At 44.2% G+C, this 22,633-nt stretch overlaps 1 protein-coding gene across 2 annotated transcripts in view; it reads right to left on the bottom strand.

Annotated features, from left to right (window-relative positions):
• Positions 1 to 22,633, bottom strand: part of LOC126174780 (uncharacterized) — a 79,999-nt gene that overhangs the window by 46,279 nt on the left and 11,087 nt on the right. For both annotated transcript variants that reach the window (XM_049921130.1, XM_049921139.1), the window contains exon 2: positions 6,397 to 6,614. In XM_049921130.1, coding sequence (XP_049777087.1) covers positions 6,397 to 6,614 — 218 coding nt within the window. The remainder of the gene's footprint in view (positions 1 to 6,396; positions 6,615 to 22,633) is intronic.

The following is a 22,633-nucleotide window of genomic DNA, read 5'->3' as shown; positions in this document are numbered from 1 at the left end:
AGATCAGTCAATCATCCAGACTGTGGGCCCTGCAACTACTCCCCACCAACGGCAAGGTCCATGGTTCATGGGGGTAGAAAAGAGATCTACGGATGAATTAAGCTACTACTACTACTTCTACTAGTGCCTGGCCCTGGAGCTGCCTTGAAGTCATTGCTGTGGTGGGCTGAGTGGCTGCGAGGTGTAGAGGGCAGCACGACTGATAATCCAGGCACAGAAGCGTGTGGCAAAAGGATGGCGCATCAGTAGATTGCGTGCCCTCTTTTCATTTCTAAGAAATTATTTTTCTCGTACTTAAAGAGACGGCTATGTATTTGAGTCGAGGCGACTTCAGCGTCGTGCTCTGGCAATGTGCCTGCTAAAGTGACAGGTGGATACAGTACCATTGAATGGAACGGCCTTGTTGCTGGGACACGGGACCGTTTTCCTAGTGTGTACACGTCTTGTCGCTGTGACGAGCGGTCACAGGGATTTTGCGACCATATTGTGGACATACGAAAGCAAGACGTAACACAACCAAATCGATGCTCATCGGGAACCCCGGTGCTAAACTGAACATGATGCTAATGGTTGTCTTATGCCCGTTTCTTGTTCCACTTACGAGCTGCCTCACCTACCTGGTTAGTCGGCAATATAGAGTCAAAAGTTGAGTTTGAATCATGATGCATAGCTTATTTACAGACGAAACGCCTTGCTGGAATTGGAGAGCGCATCGGGGGTCAGGGAAAACAAAAGCGTTCACGTTATTAGTCTGAGAAATACCAAGTGATCCAGTCACATCTACATCTATACTCCGCAAGCCAATTCCATGACAAAAAAATAACTTGTCTCTCTTTGTTGAATATTCTCTGCCGCTATTGTTAACGATCAACAATAAGTGCTTTGTAAGCCACTGCTTCCGTGGTGAATTACGCTACCTTAATATTCTTCCGATGAATCTGTCTGGCATCTGCTTGCCGTACATTACCTTTATACTGTTATTTTGTTTTAGTTATTCCTAGATATTTTATTATTATTACTGTTTATTCGTCTGTAACGTCATCAAACGGTAATGAATCTCATTGTTTATTTACTCGTAGTATGTGTTTTTTTTTTCGTTCAGGGTCGACTGCCAGTTCCTCTACCAATCGTCGATATTCCGAAGGTCCTCCTGCAGATCGCTACAGTTTACTGGCGTCGCAAGCTTTCAACAAACAATAGTGTAGTTTAGAGAAAACCTCATAGAGCTTTTGGCACTATCCATATTCAAAAATATCGCAAAGCGTAATGTCTGTCATACTGCCTTCGGATACTCCAAAAAATTACCTTTAGAGCTACTGACTTCATTTCGTTAAGAAAACGCACTGAATTCTATCACTTAGAATTTCCCGAATCCAGCCACAAATCTGGTCCGATAGTCGGTAAGGTCGTATTTCGTTCGGAAAAAAGTGCGGAAGTGTCTTCCAGAAGTCAAGGAACACAGAATCATCCTGGGCGCCTTGTCTACGACTTTCTGCATTTCACTGCCGAACAGTGCGAGCCGTGTGTTTGTGTGTGTGTGTGTGTGTGTGTGTGTGTGTGTGAATTCCTAAGGGACCAAACTGCTGAAACTGCTGATCTGCTGAGGTCATCGGTCCCTAGTCTTACACACTACTTAAATTAACCTATGATAAGAACGACACACACACCCATGTCCGAGGGAGGACTCGAACCTCCAGCGACAGGGGCCGCGCAGTCCGTGACATGACGCCTCAACCCGCGCGGCCACTCCGCGTAGCAACAGTGCGAGCCGCCTTTCGCAAGACCTCTATTTGCGAAATACATCTTCGTTTCTGTAGAGGAACTTTTCGGTCTCCAGAAACGTCGTAGTGTAGAACTGCAGAACATGTTCCATAATTCTATAGTAGACTGAAGTGAGTGAAACAGACTTGTAATTACGCGCATCAGTTCGATGACCGTTTTTAAACATGAGAATGACAGCGCTATTTTCCAACGGTTTGCTACGCTTCGTCTTTCCAGCGCCCTATGAAATACTGCTGCTGTAAGGGGAGGTAGTTTTTTTGTATAATCTCTGTATAGCAGGCGTGTCCAACACGCAGGCAAGCGGCCCAAAGCAGGTCCGTAAAAAAAAAACCGCAAAATAATATTTCCAATTTGAAACACCCACCACACGGCTCTTCCCTCATTTGTACGAGGTGCATTCAAGTTCTAAGGCCTCCTATTTTTTTTCTAATTAACTACTCACCCGAAATCGATGAAACTGGCGTTACTTCTCGACGTAATCGCCCTGCAGACGTACACATTTTTCACAACGCTGACGCCGTAATTCCATGGCAACGGCGAAGGCTTCTTTAGGAGTCTGTTTTGACCACTGGAAAATCGCTGAGGCAATAGCAGCACGGCTGGCGAATGTGCGGCCACGGAGAGTGTCTTTCATTGTTGGAAAAAGCCAAAAGTCACTAGGAGCCAGGTCAGGTGAGTAGGGAGCATGAGGAATCACTGCAAAGTTGTTATCACGAAGAAACTGTTGCGTAACGTTAGCTCGATGTGCGGGTGCGTTGTCTTGGTGAAACAGCACATGCGCAGCCCTTCCCGGACGTTTTTGTTGCAGTGCAGGAAGGAATTTGTTCTTCAAAACATTTTCGTAGGATGCACCTGTTACCGTAGTGCCCTTTGGAACGCAATGGGTAAGGATTACGCCCTCGCTGTCCCAGAACATTTTTGGACACCATCATTTTTTCAGCACTGGGGGTTACCCGAAATTTTTTTGGTGGCGGTGAATCTGTGTGCTTCCATTGAGCTGACTGGCGCTTTGTTTCTGGATTGAAAAATGGTATCCACGTCTCATCCATTGTCACAACCGACGAAAAGAAAGTCCCATTCATGCTGTCGTTGCACGTCAACATTGCTTGGCAACATGCCACACGGGCAGCCATGTGGTCGTCCGTTAGCATTCGTGGCACCCACCTGGATGACACTTTTCGCATTTTCAGGTCGTCATGCAGGATTGCGTGCACAGAACCCACAGAATTGCCAACTCTGGAGGCGATCTGTTCAACAGTCATTCGGCGATCCCCCAAAACAATTCTCTTCACTTTCTCGATCATGTCGTCAGACCGGCTTGTGCGAGCCCGAGGTTGTTTCGGTTTGTTGTCACACGATGTTCTGCCTTCATTAAACTGTCGCACCCACGAACGCACTTTCGACACATCCATAACTCCATCACCACATGTCTCCTTCAACTGTCGATGAATTTCAATTGGTTTCACACCACGCAGATTCAGAAAACGAATGATTGCACGCTGTTCAAGTAAGGAAAACGTCACCATTTTAAGTATTTAAAACAGTTCTCATTCTCGCCTCTGGCGGTAAAGTTCCATCTGCCGTACGGTGCTGCCATCTCTGGGACGTATTAACAATAAACGCGGCGTCATTTTAAAACAATGCGCATGTTTCTATCTCTTTCCAGTCCGGAGAAAAAAAATCGGAGGCCTTAGAACTTGAATGCACCTCGTATATCTCGTTCCTTTTCTTTCTATTGCTCAGCAGTTTTTGTTAGTATTAAGTATATTATGCGCGGCCCAAAAATACTCTTCTTATTCCACAGTCGCCCAGATAAGCTAATAGGTTCAACACCCCTGGTGTAGGTATTTCACTCTGCCCAGATGCCTTTCCACGATCGAGCGATTTTACTTGTTTCTCTATTCCACAATTACTTATATGATTATCTGCCATTACCCACTTATATGCCATTGCGGCCTTCGTTCGTTGACTAACCGAAGAAACGGTATCACGATCTTTCGTGATGAAAGAATTTGGATCTTCCTTTTGTTATCTTCGGCTTGGGTGCGATTATGATCAATCAAAGACCGAATACACGATTTTGATCCGCTACTGACTTCAAGTAAGACCAAAACTTGTTAAGAGTTTATAAACAGATCGGTTGCCAAAATTTTACTTTCGGATTCATTGAACACTTCTTACGCTGAACTTCTTACGCTAGGTTTAACTTCACGTTTTAATTATAAAGTATATTTTGACTTTGCTTAAATATGCAAAGAAGATGTCTTTGCTTTTATAGGAACTATCTGACACTGCAAGCTGTCGCTTGCTTTAATCATAAATATAGCTCCGAGTGGTGCTAAATGTTATTGTCTTTACATAAAGAAAAGTTTCATCTTCTCAATAACCTTAAAATCGTGAACTATGTCCTTAACATTTTATTTATGAAATTAGTTAATTTACTCATGACTCTTTTGTTGCCTGTATCTGCGGTCACTTTCAGAACTCAAATTAACAATCAAAGTAACTAACAAGATTGAATCTTGGATTATTGATGTATCCAAACTTTACAGAAGCTCTCCTGCGAACCTTGCAGAACTAGCACTCCTGAAAGAAAGGATACTGCGGAGACATGGCTTAGCCACAGCCTGGGGGATGTTTCCAGAAGATTCGCAGGAGAGCTTCTGTAAAGTTTGGAAGGTAGGAGACGAGGTACTGGCAGAAGTAAAGCTGTGAGGACCGGGCGTGAGTCGTGCTTCGGTAGCTCAGATGGTAGAGCACTTGCCCGCGAAAGGCAAAGGTCCCGAGTTCGAGTCTAGGTCGGGCACACAGTTTTAATCTGCCAGGAAGTTTCATCATTTAACAACCCTACGCTGGTGCAGTCATACTTTAGCCTTTCACTTCGATTCAGGTGGCAGGAGAAGGCGGCGCGCTGTGGGCGAGGAGCGACGCGTCCTCGAAAATTGGCAAGCTACACAGACTGGAGTTCTGATTATTAGAACACGGGAACTTCCCTATCAGAGCCTTGAAATCGCGGCAGACATCAGCGTGAGTTGCACCCATTCGCTGGTCTGCCCGAACCAATTGACTCATAACCACGACATTGTGTGCTAGAATTGGCAAACGTAAAATGGCCGGCTCAGGACAAATAAGTTCAACCTCATGACACATGATATGTCTGAGATGATATGCAGTTCTGTTGTTGGTACAATTGGTAACTGTTACTGGCTCTTAGTTCACCACAAGTTACAGACCGCAAGTCTCACCCACCAGGGAAAGACCTGAAGTTCTCCACCAGGGGAGGACCAGAAGACAAATAAAGCAAAGAATCACAAACACTTTCCACCAACCCTCAGCATGGGAGCCGAACTGGCAAAAAAGAAAGCGTCTTCACATTCTACAAACCAATGGACATATCCTTAACTTATTGAATCTCTGCTCTTGACTGTTCTGTTCGCCTGGCAGCCAATCCAGATACAGCACCTGGGATTACACGCTGTGGAAGCAAGCCTCTTCTTTGTATATCCTGAGTGGAGCCAATCAGCGACTCAAAATCGCTCTTGTTGGAAAAAATAAGATTTTAGACTAATGAGACGTCGTTGTCACGGTAAGCATTCCCATGTTCCGGCAAAAAACACACAGTCCCTCATTTATGGAGAGAGCTAATCTTTCCAGGCCAACCATTTGCAATTTGTGAAAGAAGGCTGTTAAGCTTCCCAGACAGTTGTGCCCCTGAAATATATGGTTTTTTCCGTTCTCCAAAAGAACCTGGCGACGTCCTGAATAGTTGATGTCGATTACTCAGATAATTTGAAATTTGTTTCCTATCGCACTTTTTACGCAAAAATACTACCCACCCTTGTTAATATTCCTTGTAACACCTGTAGTCGATAATGCTATGGTAGCCATATGATCAGTAAAGCCCCCTTCTGCATTAATAGATTCGAGTAGCTCGGGTTATATCTAAGACAGTACCTTCACGAGTCAGTTCTATGTCTGTTCGAAGTAGTTTTTATAGAAGACATCCAGACACTGTTACACAAATCTCTGTCTCTGGCACTTTTTTTAACCGCATAGCAACCTTTGACTATCAACGGGACGTACGTGTCCCACGACAGATGTTAGAGAACCAAAGGCAATTTGTTGCATATTATTACAATGTAGCAGTGTCCCACTGGTAAAGGGAAGCCTACTTATAGTTAACAGAATTCTTATAAATACAACCTGTAGGTTGTGCGGTCCTCAAGATTCATTGTTAATCATCGTCACCGCATTGTAACATCGAATTAGTTCGCACCTGCAGAAAGACAACCCAATTACCAGATTAGCAAAGCGGGCTGGTTCGCGTCAACGACTTGAACCCACGAATTGACTCTTGCCACATCACAATCGAAGCTCATACTGAGCACCTATAGTGTGAGCTACAAACTTGGAGAGATACTCTGTCCACTATTGTGTGCCTGCTTCCAGATGTCTTGTACGTTTCGCGCAGTCATTTTGTGACAGGCGGAAAATATTCTTTTCATATTTTTACTTCTGACTAAGACAGTAAGTAAAACAACCACACATTAATGTTTTCAAAATAAAATTCGTAGTCAAAGGTTCAAAGGTATGCGACGTGCCGAGACAACTCACCGGGCGTGAAGTAGCCGGCTTTGGAGTGACGAGTTCCACAGGCACGTAGATGGGCACGTCTCGGTGCTTCTCGGTGCTGCTGGCGCTGCCGTTAGCCACGACGACGTGCACGTCGACGACGGTCAGCGGCGGTGGACGGGGTTCCACCTCGTTCTCGTGCGCGTCCGTCTCCTCTTCCTCCCAAAAGTCCAGCTTGTTGCTCACCTCGACGCACAAGCCTGCACAAGGTTGACAGTCAAGGAGCTGCACAAGAGAAAGATAATACAACAGCAGTCTGCGGCAACCTGACTATCATCCTTAACATACGCTACTGATACTCTGCGTTTTGCAGCCTGTGTCAAATTCGAAATGCCTGAAATTCGTGAAAGAAACTTTTATCGGGAAGTAAGCGGTGAAAGACAAATGCAAAAAAAAAAAACATGACATTTCGTAAGGACGATTTCCTAAGCATTAAGACAAGGAATCCCTAACAACTGTGTGAAATGAACGTAGTGGGCTGATATGAAACGAAAGGATGAGTGAGGGTCATATTAATGAAGATGTAATGGGATGATATATCAGTGCAAACATATCAGACATGCTGACCACGCGTATAATGAATACTCGTATGTGGTGAGAACCGAAAATTTTTACCGGGGCGGTACTCGTGTTCGAACTCCCTGCTTATCGGGAGCAGTCGGTTTAACATATTTTATTTTATTTTTTTGCATTATTCTTCCTCTCTCAGCGCAGACTTTCGTTCACCTATTTTTATTATTTGGCTATATTGCTTGAATAATTAAAAACTACTTTCTGTATTAGTTCAAAGTGAAAGTGTAAGAAGTTCATTTGGCTGAAAACCCTTCTAGTGGCTCTGATACCATTAGCCGATCTCGGCCTGCCATTGGCACTGATGGAATCTTTCCACTGATGATCTTCTAACACTGCTACCAGAGGTCTTCCCGGTGAGTGTGTTGCAGTAGCACAACTGAGGAATGGAGCTGTTGAGCGACCGTGGCATACCCAGTCGCAAGAGATATACAATGTGTTTCAGGTAACACATTGCCATTGGCACTGATGGAATCTTTCCACTGATGATCTTCTAACACTGCTACCAGAGGTCTTCCCGGTGAGTGTGTTGCAGTAGCACAACTGAGGAATGGAGCTGTTGAGCGACCGTGGCATACCCAGTCGCAAGAGATATACAATGTGTTTCAGGTAACACATTTTTCTCTGTAATTTACAAAATACACCGCCTGAAAAAAAAAGTGAAGCACTAAGGAGACATAGCCAGACGTCAATTTAGCTTCGTAGACCTACACACTTCGGCGGGTATGTAAATGCTTACAGGTGCAGTTATCTGTGATAGTTAAAACGGTCACCATAGTGAATTAGTCTTGTTTGCGTTTAATGTTGTTGCCAGGCGTGGTAAGGTATATAACGGACGTGAACAGCGTTAGATGCTGACCACAGAGTAGGACACAGATGTCACGTCTTTGTGTGAGAGAGCGTTATCAGAACGTAACAGAGTTTGAATGATGTCTCACTGTAAATCTTCATTCAGCCGGCTGGTACAATCATTCAATATCCAGATTTCTCGGATATTCGGTGTGACAGTGGCTCGATGTTCGAATGCATGTGGACTTGAGGACAGGCATACTCGTCGTCAAGGTTCCGATCGACCTTGTCTGACCACCAAAAGGATCACTCGCCGTATTGTCCACCAAGTACACTGTCATCGCATCACATTTGCGCCTGCCGTCCAAGGACAAGTGATGGACTTCCTGCAATGTTCTGTATCATACAGCACTGTTGGTGGGAGACTATCAGCAACCACACTGGGGAATTATACATGTAGGCTGTCGTTAACACCACAATACAAGCGGTGCGGTTAGACTTGTCCCGTGACGGGCGAACATGAAATGCTGATGCGTGTGTCCAGTGATGAAATACGATTCTGCCACACCCCGGATGATCATCATCGACGAGTATGTCGGCTACCCACAGAGAGTTCTCATTCTTCCAATACTTTAGAGAGTCACATCGGTGCTGCTTCAGGCGTCATGGTGTGGGCAGCCATCAGGTATGACTACAGGTCGTGGACTGAAGGAACCCTGAGGGCACAACGGTCCGTCAAGGACATCCTGCGTCCTCATGTGTTAGCTCTCATGCGACAGTATATGGACGAGCCATTTTTCAACACAATCCACGTCCGCACATGGCACGTATCTCTGTTAACTGTCTGCGTGATGATGAGGTTTTCCAGTGGCTGTCAACATCCTCAGATCTGTCCGCGATAGAACATCTGTGGGACCAGCTAGGCCGTCAGCTCTGTCCCAGTGCCAGTATCAAGAACATAATGGTTAAATAACAACAGCTGTGTGCCAGTTTACCTCAGGAGAAGATACAGCGGCTGTGTGGCACCATTCCCAATCGATTAAGTGCAAGCATCTTTGCCAGAGGGTCTGCGACGTCATACTGATAAGTCGGCTCGTACTGCGCAGTTTTTTGTAAATTTCACTCGATACTGTGATCACTGAAATAAAACCACATAGCCTCTCAACCTGTGAAGTTTTACCCTCCTCCCCCTCCCCTCTTCCTTATGGGTGCTTCATAAGTGAATAGAATATTAACGGGAGGTGGACAAAATATGAAAACATCGAAAACTCTACACATTTCATGCCTAATACAGTGTAGAGAAACTGTTGGCATAAAAGTAACATTCATGTCGCCTCAGATTTGATAAATACAGGTCCTGTTTGGTTTTAAAGAGATCTTGTACCATTCTTCCTGCAAAACTGGAAAGTTTAGGTAACGGTGAATGAGGTGTGTAGCGTACCGATGGTGCCTCATTGCTCAACCACACGTCACACTGCAGTGTACTGCGGGTTGCCTGCAAGCCAGCGTGGCCCCATCATTGAATCGCAGTATTACGGGCGCCACATCTCTGAATAGCTTGCATACGCGAGCCACGGGATACCAGATAACTGCCCGGTGTTCCTCCACCCCGCTGTCTTCATAGAACACCGCCCAGCGTTCGCTAGCCAGTGCGAGTCCGAGCCTGGAAATCGAGGTTCTACATCGGAAGTGCCGCGATCGTATTCCTCCAAGTACAGCGCATGTTATCGGGACCTTGGACACTGTCAGTGTGCAGTCTGCTGCCTGCTGCACTGATTCTCACTAGTCACAGGCTAGGTGCTCAATTTGCGCTTTCAAGAACTCTGCTGTATTTACCAGTTTCTTTCATAAGATCAGAACGATCTTTACGTTGCCTTCAACATGAAACTGTTTTCTGTTGCCCACGTTCTTATGTATTTCTCTGTAGTAATAATGTTCTGTTGTTTCTGGCTACCCTGGCACATTTCTCTTCTTGTGCGTGGTTTACCCCTAACGGGATACTTTAGAAGTCGATGGCGATCAAGCACCCTTCTCTCCAAAGAAGGCGACAAGGGTTAAATAATACAGAGGTCTGGTGACTCTGGTGGCCTAGGGCAGCTGCAACAAGTCATCGTCATGCTCTCAATACCAATCGTGGACGATGTGAGCTGTGTGAACAGAGCTCCCGTCGCCTTGGAACACAACATCACTATTACGGTACAAAAATTGTATCGTGGGATGGACCTGATCAACCAAAACGGTCACATAATTCTTGACAGTAATGCGACTTTGCAGAGTAACCACGAGGCTCATGGAATACCACGATACAGCTGGCCAAATCATCACCGAACCGGGACTTAGGACGTAAACTCGGCCAGATGTTGGAAAGTGTGCAACAATACTCATACGACCAAATTACTTTATTCCATTGCTGCATCGTCCAGGTTTCATATCTTCGGCACCACGTTTTTCTGTTGCAAGCATTGACATTACAGACGAGTTGGTTTGTAATTCCAACTCTCCCTGCAGTGTTCTGATCATGGAGCCATTTCGTATTGTTTTGGTGTTGATAGGATTCGTGAGTCCAAAATTCAGTTGTGCAGTGACTTTTGCAGCTGTCATTCTCTTACTGTTCGCCACAACCCTCTTCAGTAACCGTCTGCCACAATCACTCGACACACAGTTTCATCCGCATTGTCACTTAAGAGGATGACTTTTTCCGCTTTCCGTGAATGCGGTATAAATCTTCGGCACGATGCCCAATGAAACACCAAACTTTTGGCTCACCTGAACACAGAAGCACTCACCACACGAGCACCCACAATTTACTCATGTTCGAATTCATTTAGCTCCAACATAATGCACTCATAACTACACAGAACACTGATCTAACGGCGACTGACACAAGAAACGTATTGAGGACACTGCACAGATGCAGTTCGTGATCAAATAAACAGCGGAACCTGCAGGTTTGGCTTGCATCTGCATTTATGTTCCAGCATCCATTTTTTGCGGTGTCTCCATATTTTTGTTCAGTCACTGCTATTCAATAGGTAAAGTTAAGGAATTTGAGTATTTCTGCAGATTTATGATGATTGTTTACTTAGTTACTAGTTTACAACAAATCTTTTAGTCCATCTCCGCCTTCTTCCTTTCTCTGTTCATCTTCAGCGTCCTCCCGCCCATCCCCTCGTCCCTCCTCTTTCTGTCCAGCTCTCCTGCGAATCTCTCAGTCCATTTGCTCTTCCCCCACCCCCCTCACTTTCTTCATCTGCTTCTTCCCACTCTCTTTTTCAGTTTACTTCTCCTCCCTCTCTCTGTGTCTCTCCTCTGCCATTTCTCTGTCAGTTTCCTCATCTCCCCATTTCTGTCCAACTCCTCCTCCCACCTGTGTTCATGTCCTCTTTCCCCATTTCTGACTGTCCATTGCTTCCTCCCTTTACTCTCTCTCTTTGTTTGTCTTTCTGTCTGTCTGTCTCTCTCTCTCTCTCTGTCCACGTCAGCACTCCTATCTCAATACGAGATTGCTGGTTCATACCCCTACTGTATTTCTTTCCAGATAATGAGTAATAAGAGTACCAAGTTTAAAAACACAATCCAGGGGCTTAGGAGAATATTTTACCCGTGGCTTTGCCCACATACGCCCTTTTGCATGACGTATGTAATTCACTTCATACATATTTCACCTGTATCTCTAGCGAAATTCGCCCTACGCCTTCGTTTCCATGCAGCCCAATGTTCACTACGTCATATCTCCTGAACCATGTGTCGCACAATGATGTAATTTTGTAGATACATTCAGCAGCACATGTAAATACTGTCTGTGAAATGAATTGCGGATCGACTTAGCAGCAAAGAAGTAATAATTTTAAACGTCATGCCTGATGCAGGAGTTTTACTGCTTGAGCAGCGACAATATAACAAGGGACAAACTTTCCCCTTTCATCATTTTGTGGAGGTTGTCAGCGACAAAAACTTTCTTGAAGGTTTGAAATTATCTCTAAAGCATGTTCCAAGTGACTAACTATGTATTGGATGAATTAATTGTGTCATTTGCGTGTCGTGGACTACACGTCTTATTTCACCGACCCCCCCCCCCCCCACGTTGGGTAGGTAGGTGCTCCTTAACCTCACTGCGATTGTTTTCAGACAGTAAGTGATAGGTATACAACGTTTTGTTGAAATCGGTCCAATAGTTTAATAGTTTAGGAGAAGATGTGGAACATACAAACATATACACTGAGGTTACAACAAAGTCGTGGGATAGAAATATGCACATGTACAGATGGCGGTAGTATCGGCGTAGGTGCGCGGTCTTGGGCGCCTTGTCACGGTCGCCCCCCCCCCCCGCCCCCCCCCCCCTGTCGGAGATTCGAGTCCTCCCTCGGGCATGGGTGTGTGTGTCGTCATTAGCGTAAGTTAGATTAAGTACTACGTAGGCTTAGGGACCGATGACCTCAGCAGTTTGATCCTATCAGACCTTACCACAAATTTCCAAATTTCCGTATCGCGTATACAAGGTATAAAAAGACAACTTGTTCACGGAGCTGTCTTTTGCATTCAGGTGATTCATGTGAAATGGTTTACGATGTATTTACAGCCGCACTATAAGAATTAACGGGCTTTGAACAGGGAATGGTAGTTGGAGAGTTAGACACATGGGACGTCCCTTTTCAGAAATCGTTAGGGCATTCAATATTCCAAGATACGCAGTGTCAAGAGCGTGCACAGAATCCAAAATTTCAGGCATTGCTTCTCACCACAGACGGCGCAGTGGCCAATGGTCTTCACTTAACGAGCGAGAGCAGTGACATTTGCGTAGACTTGTCAGTGCTGGCAGACAAGCAATACTTGCAGAAATCAATGAGGCATGTACGGCGAACGTATTCATTAAGAAAGTGCGGTGAAATCTGCCGTTCTATGAAAGCAGACGACCGAACTGCTTGACATCGCCTGCAGCGCCTCTCCTGGGCTGGTGACAACATAGGCTGGACACTAGACTACTGGAAAACCGTGGCCTGGTCAGATGAGTCCCGATTTCAATTGGTAAGAGGTGATGGTAGGTTTAGAGTGCGGTGTAGATCCCACGATGCTATGGTCCCAAGTCGTCAACAAGGCATTCTGCAAACTAGTGGTGGCTCCATAATGGAATGGGCTGGATCCTCCAATTATGTTCGGCTACTTGGAGACCATTTGCATCCATTCATAGACTTCATGTTCCCAAACAATCACGGAATTTTTAGGGATGACAATGCACCATGTCTCTGGACCATAATTGTTCACGATTGGTTTGAAGAACATACGTGACAATTCGAGCGAATGATTTGGCCACGCAGATCATCCAACATGAATCCCTTCGAACATTTATGAGACATGATCGAGAGCTCCTTTCGAGCATAAAATCCTACATCGACAACACATTCGGAATTATGGACAGCTATAGGGGCAGCATCGCTCAATATTTCTGCAGGAGACTTACAGCGAGTTGTTGAGTCCATGCGTGTTGCTGCATTACACCCAGAAAACAAGGGCATTCTATGATCCTCTGTCACCTCAGTGTATACATATATGCATAGATCCATTTTCCTAATATGTATGGTTGTGCCAAGAGCAGCAGCAAGAAGTTATAACTCATTAATTATAAAACTGTTTTTTATACCTTGCAACTGACGTATTTGAACCAACTGTGTGCAAATTAATTTAAATTACATTTCTATAACTTTTATTCATGGAGCTAGAAACGTTCAGAGTTTTATGGGTAGATGCAACATACTGTTCATTATTGCCTGTCTTCGTGTGGGTGTTCATTTAAGCTAGGTGTTCCAAAAACTGCCCATTTTCCACATTGCGTATGTAAGAGTGCTTTCTAAACGAACTGCGGACTAGATTGTGACTTCAAGATATTTGTATAATGGAGAGACAAGGTTTCTCGGTGTACAGTCTGAAGTCACGTTCGGCTAGATTGTGGAATGTTTATAAAGTTTATAGCGACCAAATTAAAAGTTATACAAATCTGATTAGACTGATTTGTACATGTATTAAATACATACACTACTGGTCACTAAAATTGCTACACCAAGAAGAAATGCAGATGATAAACGGGTATTCATTGGACAAATTGACATGTGATTAAATTTTCACGCAATTTGGCTGCAAAGAGCCTGAGATATCAGTACCCAGAACAACCACCTCTGGCCGTAATAATGGACTTGATACGCCTGGGCATTGAGTCAAACAGAACTTGAATGGCGTGTACAGGTACAGCTGCCCATGCAGCTTCAACACGATACCACAGTTCATCACGAGTAGTGACTGGCGTATTGGGACGAGACAGTTGCTCGGCCACCATTGACCAGACGTTTTCAGTTGGTGAGAGACCTGGAGATTGTGCTGGCCAGGGCAGCAGTCGAACATTTTCTGTATCCAGAAAGGCCCGTACAGGACCTGCAACATGCGGTCGTTCATTATCCTGCTGAAATGTATGGTTTCCCAGGGATCGAATGAAGGGTAGAGCCACGGGTCGTAACACATCTGAAATGTAACGTACACTGTTAAAAGTGCCGTCAATGCGAATAAGAGGTGACCGAGACGTGTAACCAATGGCAGGCACCCCATACCATCACGCCGAGTGATACGCCAGTATGGCGATGACGAATACACGCTTCCAATGTGTGTTCACCGCGATGTCGCCAAACACGGATGCGACCATGATGATGCTGTAAACAGAACCTGGATTCATCCGAAAAAATGACGTTTTGCCATTCGTGCACCCAGGTTCGTCGTTGAGTACACCATCGCAGGCGCTCCTGTCTGTGACGCAGCGTCAAGGGTAACCGCTGCCATGATCTCCGATCTGATAGTCCATGCTGCTGCAAACGTCGGCGAACTGCTCGTGCAGATGGTTATTGTCTTGGAAACGTCCCCATCTGTTGACTTAGGGATCGAGACGTGGCTGCATGATCCGTTACAGCCATGCGGATAAGATGCCTGTCATCTCGACTGCTAGTGATACGAGGCCGTTGGGATCCAGCACGGCGTTCGATATTACCCTCCTGTTCGACCGATTCCATATTCTGCTAACAGTCATTGGATCTCGATCAACGCGAGTAGCAATGTCGCTATGCGATAAACCGCAATCGCGATAGGCTACATTCCGACCTTTATCAAAGTCGGAAACGTGATGGTACGCATTTATGATCCTTACACGAGGCATCACAACAACGTTTCACCAGGCAACGCCGGTCAGCTGCTGTTTGTGTATGAGAAATCGGTTGGAAACTTTCCTCATGTCAGCACGTTGTAGGTGTCACCAACTTTCTGTGAATGCTCTGAAAAGCTAATCGTTTGCGTATCACAGCATCTTCTTTCTGTCGGTTAAATTTCGCGTCTGTAGCACGTCATCTTCGTGGCGTAGTAATTTTAATGGCCAGTAGTGTAGCTGCATGATAGATAAAATGTTCTGTTGAAAAAACTGTAATTCGTTCTGTAGTTTTGTGGTAAATAACTAAGCTAACTATGTTTATAATTCCGAACAAAGAGCATTGTTCTTACGTTTACATATCTAAATAAACATTCCTTTCAGTTGTTTTATAAGTTGCAGAAGAAAACACCTTACTTGAAGCATCTCGTACTTCTATTCAGTTAGATAGGGTGTTGCACCAGTGGTCCTAGTCCCGTCTGTCCCGAGTAAGAACATCTGGCAGTACCTGCCGGGAATCAATCTTGACAAACAGTAACATTGAACACTTGAGTGAGGCCTGGAAGCATGCTATGGCAGCTGCTCGAAAAGAAAACGGGAAATCTGATTCTCATTCCAGCGTGGTAAAAATTTTCATTTATCACCACATATTCGTTAAACGTCAACTGTGTTTCACTTGATGAACTAATGTTCCGTTAACATGAATGTTTTCTGGATATATTGCCGTGTCATATTGTGAAAGACTATCACTGATAAAACCAGCGTTTCGGCAGAGGTTACGGTGGCTTCTTTCTGGGTCTACCGAAAAGTTGATTTCATTAGTGATAGTTATTTACAATACGACAATATGACGCAATACCATACCCAGAAAAGTCCCACGTTAACTGACTGGCCGCGGAGGCCTACGCAATTATTTTAACGTTATGTTATTTCTAACTGGGTTAGTAAACATTCTAGAAATGAGTGAGTTGAAAAGCAGATTAATTGAAAGTGGTATTGTTTTGTACATACAAGAGTGTGTATAGCCCTCCAGAAGAATTACCCAACTGCATGGACGGGAGGTGTGTACTATAAATCAGAGTTAGTACTGGTTTATCAGGACAGGGCATACTGTATGTTCCTCGTGATAGTATCCACAGTTTTGACTCAACACGTTGAGCGTTTCAGAGGGTGTGAAGCGGCGTGGCTCAACAGTTCGACGCCATCCGCCAGAGATTAAATTATATGGAGCATATGTCTTTGCACCAGTTTTCAGTGGCGGCATATCACTTATACCTTGGGCGGTAATTCAGGCCGGCCGATGTGGCCGTGCGGTTCTAGGCGCTTCAGTCTGGAACCGCGTGACCGCTACCGTCGCAGTTTCGAATCCTGCCTCGGGCATGGATGTGTGTGATGTCCTCAGGTTAGTTAGGTTTAATTAGTTCTTAGTTCTACGCGACTGATGACCTTAGAAGTTAAGTCGCATAGTGCTCAGAGCCATTTGAACCATTTGAGCCGGTAATTCAGTTCATAGTGTTTCATTAAGCCGACCGGAGTGGCAGAGCGGTTCTAGGCGCTTCAGTCTGGAACCGCAAGACCGCTACGGTCGCAGGCTCGAATCCTGCCTCGAGCATGGATGTGTGTGATGTCCTTAGATTAGTTTGGTTTAAGTTGTTCTAAGTACTAGGGGATTGATGACCTAAGATGTTACGTCCCATAGTGCTCAGAGCCATTTGAACCATTTCGTTTCATTAAACGAAAGCTGTAAACATTCGCTAGTTATGTGAATAATGTAAGGAAATGCACAGGAAATAGTTCAAGCGATTAAGGTCCTGATTTCTTCATACTTGTGATAATTATCAAACTGTACCAATAACTGCTCCAGCTATGGGGCAACAGCAGGTATATTAGCAAACGGTGTGGAACGTGGATACAGACGCCGAGCGGTTTGAAGAAAGACCTGCTTAAGTTCATGCCGTAGCGAGGCTGTCTCCTGGAGACGGAGATGGCTGTTTCGATAAGTGCTTCCTGCAGGTAATAGCGTGGCCAGGATCTTGCGTCACACTCGCAAAAACGCCGCCTCTGCCGAGACGACGCGGAGTCGCGGCGGATGCCCGCAGGCCACTCTCGCGAGAACACCGCTGTACACTGAGGACACGGCAAAAACTTGCCAACCACTCCCAAAACACATTACCCGACCTAGATGCCCACTTCGACTACTAGCCTGAATACCGGGGACGTTCATATACAAACAAAACCTTATACATATGGACTCGCACAAGGTGTGCTCGAAAGACTTAGGCAGTGGTTACACCTATTCTCAGATGCTACAGACCATTCATACTGCGCTGTAGATTTTTTGTCAGATTCAACAAGAAATTGTGTTGGTACAGCAATAAAATAGGGAACTACCACAATTTCCTCAACCCCACGTCGTCGAACAACGTTGAAAAGATTTTTTATGTGGCTTTTGTCAAAAATAAAACTTCCTCCACACTTCAGAGATATTGTGTTTGTAAACAAAACTTTCCCAGATGATAATGGCCACATATCCGAATCAGCTACTACTGCACAAGTGACTGATGAAATAACGAAACACTAATTTCAAAATTTTAAACCGCTAAAACTGGGAAACGATTTTAACCTATCTCTTAGACTCACAGACATAGAAAGTAATGGCCATTATGTTTATTTACAATATCTGTTTCACCGACCTTGTATCAAATGGTGCAAATGGCTCTGAGCACTATGGGACTTAAACTTCTGAGGTAATCATTCCCCTAGAACTTAGAACTACTTAAACCTAACAAACCTAAGGACATCATACACATCCATGCCCGAGGCAGGATTCGAACCTGCGACCGTAGCGGTCACGCGGTTCCAGACTGTAGCGCCTAGAACCCCTCGGCCACTCTGGCCGGCCGACCGCTTATCAGATCGTTTCGCTATATCGGTTTCATATCGTGCAATCCAACAACGAAATTCCTTGTTCTACCTCTATTCATCTGGCCAGCTCCCATTTTATTTTTATTACATTCAGAGCTACGTCTTGTACTCCACTTTGTTCTTTTACCTAATTCATTTATTCGTTTTCTTGTGTCTCCTAGTAACCAAAATTTCCAACATTCATATCTACATTGCTCACTGAGCACCCTCAGTTTATGAGTATAATCTTTCTGCTTCTGAAACAAAGAGAGCTTGGTTTTAAACACGTCATTTACTTTACTAAAATTTCACCTCCCCACTTTTACTCTCCTACTTTTGCTATCGTTAACTAAATACGAAAAGTTCATCAACTGTTATCACGACTACTTTGTGAATACGTGCAATTCTCTCTTCTATATGCTGGTTTTATATACACCGAACCGTCAAAGACGCTGTTATAGGCATGCGAATACAAATACCGAGATACGTAAACAACCAGAATACGGCGCTGCCGTCGTCAACGCCTATACAAGGCAAGTGTCTGGCACAGTCGTTAGAACGGTTACTGCTGCTACAAAGGCAGGTTACCAAGATTTAAGTGTGTCTCAACGTGGTGTTATAGTGGGCACATGAGGGATGGGACAGCATCTTCGAGGTAGCGATGAAGTGGGGATTTTCTCGTATACCCATTTCACGAGTGTAGCGTTGACACGTCCCCATTGAAAATTAAGAATAACTGTGCTGGTAAACTCCTTCGTTATTTGATTTTCAAACAGCTGAGCAAAACTCAACGTACTCAAACAGTTTTCTCTTTGCTTATTCTGATCATCACTAAACTGACGCACAATATTTTTAGTGCAATGCAATCTGACTTTCAATAATCCCCACAAAAGTATGGCCCTGACTAACAATAACCTGTACCTTTCATGAATCTCTTACCTCACTTACCTCTGTTTCTTTATATATACACTGAAGAGCTAAAGAAACAGGTACACTTGGCTAATATCGTGTCAGGCCCCCGCTAGCACGCAGAAGTGGCGCAACACGACGTAGCATGGACTCGATTAATGTTTGAAATAGTGCTACAGGGAACTGACACCATGACTCCTGCAGAGCTGTCCATAAATCCGTAAGAGTACGACGGAGCGGGGATCACTTCTGAACAGCACGTTGCAAGGCATCCCAGATATTCTCAATAATGTTCATTTCTGGGGAGTTTGGTGGCCAGCGGAAGTGTTCAAACTCACAAGAGTGTTCCTAGAGTCACTCTGTAGCAATTCTGGACATGTGGGATGTCGCATTGTCCAGCTGGAATTGCCCAAGTCCGTCGGAATGCACAATGGACATGAATGGAAGCAGGTGATCAGACAGGATGCTTACGTATGTGTCACCTGACAGAGTCGTATCTAGACATGTCTGAGGTCGCATATCATCACAACTTCACACATCCCACACCAGAGCCTCCACCAGCTAAAACAGTCCCCTGCTGATATCCAGGGTCAATGGATTCACGAGGTTGTCTCCATACCCGTACATGTTCATCCGATCTATAGACAATGAAACGAGACTCGTCCGACCAAGCAACGTGTTTCCAGTTACCAATAGTCCAATGTCGGTGTTGAAGGGCCCGGCGAGGCGTAAAGCTTTGTGTCGTGCAGTCATCATGAGTACACGAGTAGTCTCTCGGCTCCGAAAGCCCATATAGATGATGCTTCGCTTGCTCGTTCGCACGCAGATGGCACAGCACTGAAATCTGCTGCAATCTCAGTCGTCGTTGGTCACGTTACTGCAGGATCTTTTTTCCGACCGCAGTGATGTCGGAGATTTGACATTTTACCGTATTCCTGATAATCACGGTATAAATAGGCTGTTTATGTTTTTATGTTGGTAACTCCACGTAGAGCTCTGTATGAAAATCACTGACTCTATATATATATATATATATATATATATATATATATATATATTATGTCATCCAATTAAACAAATTCCTTTTTCTGACGGACGCACGTCCAGATCGTCCGCTCAAAACTCTGGCATCTCTCTACCCACATACACCACTGCTGGCGGCTCAACTGCAACTGCGCAACGCTACGCGCTGTTCCCATTCGGCTGCCCAACACTACACAAGCGAATATTCCAACAATGCCAACCAGCCACAGACTGCACACAGCACAGCTAGCGGGGGCCTGACACGATATTAGGCAGGTGTACCTGTTTCTTTAGCTCTTCAGTGTATGTAATTATACGTTGTATTAGTTACAATGACATTGCTTTTCAGACCTATTTTAAGCTTGCTCTGCTAAGTTCTTGCATTCGTCGTGGAAAGTTTATTTGAGTTACAGGCAAACAGTTCAATCTGAATAAAGGAAAGGAGGTGGCTTCATTATATTCCACTGAAGCATATCCTATCTTCGACCGCCAAGTTTAAAGATCTGGAAACTCTCTCTAGGACAGCTAAGAAATATTTTGATGTTGTGGAACCTTCTTGCCTGGCTGCTATATCAGTTCTGAATTCCTCATTATCCAAATGAAGTCTAATGGAAGCTGCGAAAATGTATGTTTTTATTGGGTATAATATGTTGAATCAACACTTTGTACCTCAATGAAATCAGCACAGATTTTGTTGGAACTGAAACTACTAAAGCTTTCGTATAATTTACGAAAACGAGAAAAATTTACTGATTGCTCCGTTCTACAATTTCATTCACGTTTTCCCCAAAGTTTCATTGTGCTACATCAACCGCTATAGTCAACAGGTTCCTTCTCCCGATTAAAAAATTAACGTTCTTATGAGGTTGTTATTAATTTTAATCGGTAGCTTTTATATTACGGTAAGGAGGCTGGTAGGTACTCCCTGAGGACGTAAAGTTAACAAAGATGGGTTCCGTTAATGTCTGTCTTAGGGGAAACAACAGTCCCCAAAGAACAGCCAGACCTGTTGTGAGCACAGGTGTCACGTACGAAGCGATCTCGCGTAAACACACAACATCAACAAGGCCGTTCCGTGCATAGCACTTGTTGCCAGCTGTCGAAGATCTGTAAAAAACACTCTCCACGCCAGAATGTACGAAAAACATCACGGCGCTCAAAGTGGTTCGTTTTAATTTTCATACATCCATCGCTGCTGCTGCGCAGGACACATGGGGGAACTCAGAACTCGAGACGGTGGCAAAACGTCTAAAATATGGTGCCTACTATCCACGTTTAACGCGACAAGCATAACAGGTGCGCAACATTTTGACAACGATATGAGTACTAACACTGACGTGATGCATCTGATGGAGCTGTGTGTGTGTCTTCTGATCTTTACCCTGTTGTCCTCATACCTCTGGCTAATTCCTCTCTGTTCTATTGTCCCCGTTCACTTTCAGAAAGTACTTCTGTAGTGAGGATTGTTAGGTAGGTTCTCTATTTGAGGCATGCAAAGGATTTTCCCGTAATCTTTTTATTTCATAGGAAAAACGATATATCACCACATGAGACACATATGGAAATCTAGTTTCTAAAAGTTTTAGCGGTATACCGGGCATACGAAATTTTAAAATCTTTTCTGCACCAGTTTCTTTGTAACGTAAATTGCAGCAAATCTCTAAGAAATTCTAGCACTGCTCCCCCTGTCACAGGATCGAACACAGTTTAGTAAAAGGTGTTCCGTGGATAATGGCACACCAGTTTCGACCCATGCTACTGGATTACCTAACGTATGATTTGGTCCTGTGTCATCGGGCAGGTTCCTATGCGAAGTCTGATTAAGATTTACATTATCGGATCAATGATATTATTAACCTTAGCATATTACCTTCTTTCTAATACTCTTGTTCCTATTAACACTAAGTTTTTCTAACTACAGAGATGTTACATTTTTTTACGCTAGTGTTTTCAGTATACACGCCCTACAAAAAGATTACACTCATGGAATGTCATACAGCAGTTGATATTTGCTCCTTGAATATACAGTAGCTGAAGTATCTTATGAATATTCTGAAAGATTTCGTCTGCTGAATAAATTTGTTATTTTGAGTGCGGATAAACAAGAGAAAGGAAGCAGCAATAGTTTCAATGTTCCATCCACCTCTGAAAGGGTCTGATGCACATATAATGAACGTATTGGTTATAAGAGTACTGACAGACTATTGCAGGGCACCAAATCTGTCCTTCAGTTTTTAACCCTCACTGAGTATAACAATAAATCTGGAGTTTTTTAAATACTAGTAGGTATACAATTAAGGAGGTGTAGCAGACGCTTACTGTGTGGGAGTCTCCTCCAGCCTTACAACATAGTCTTGAGTGCGTCATATCTGATGCTAGAAGGCATTGTGTCAATCTAATCCAAGGATAATGTCTCGGAAAAAAATGTGTATATTGAAAATAACGCTTTTAATGGAGCCGGAAGTTCCCTGAATTGTCGACAGATTTCATCGTAAGCTACGGAGAATGGAAATCTATTTTTGAGTCTGATGTGAGAATACAGCTATTTTTAGACTCTGTATTAGATTATACGACGAATAAAACTGTCACATTGCAAAAGTGTTGGAAATTAAGGAGACAGGACCTGAATAAGTTGAGAGAAACAAAGGTTTTGAGAATTTCAGAGGGAGCATTAGACAACGATGACAAGAACTGGGAAAGGAATACGTTAGAAGACGAATGGATAACTTTGAGAGATGAAGTAGTGAAAGAAGCAGATAATCAAATGGGGGGAAATGTCAAGGCCTAGTACAAATCCTTGGATACCACAGAAGGTACTGAACTTAACTGAAAAAAGGAGAAAATATA

This window comes from Schistocerca cancellata, chromosome 1, assembly GCF_023864275.1.
Source record: "Schistocerca cancellata isolate TAMUIC-IGC-003103 chromosome 1, iqSchCanc2.1, whole genome shotgun sequence".
NCBI classification, from domain to species: Eukaryota; Metazoa; Arthropoda; class Insecta; order Orthoptera; family Acrididae; genus Schistocerca; species Schistocerca cancellata.
The sequence above is the reverse complement of the archived record's forward strand: the minus strand, read 5'-3'. Positions and strand labels throughout refer to the sequence as shown.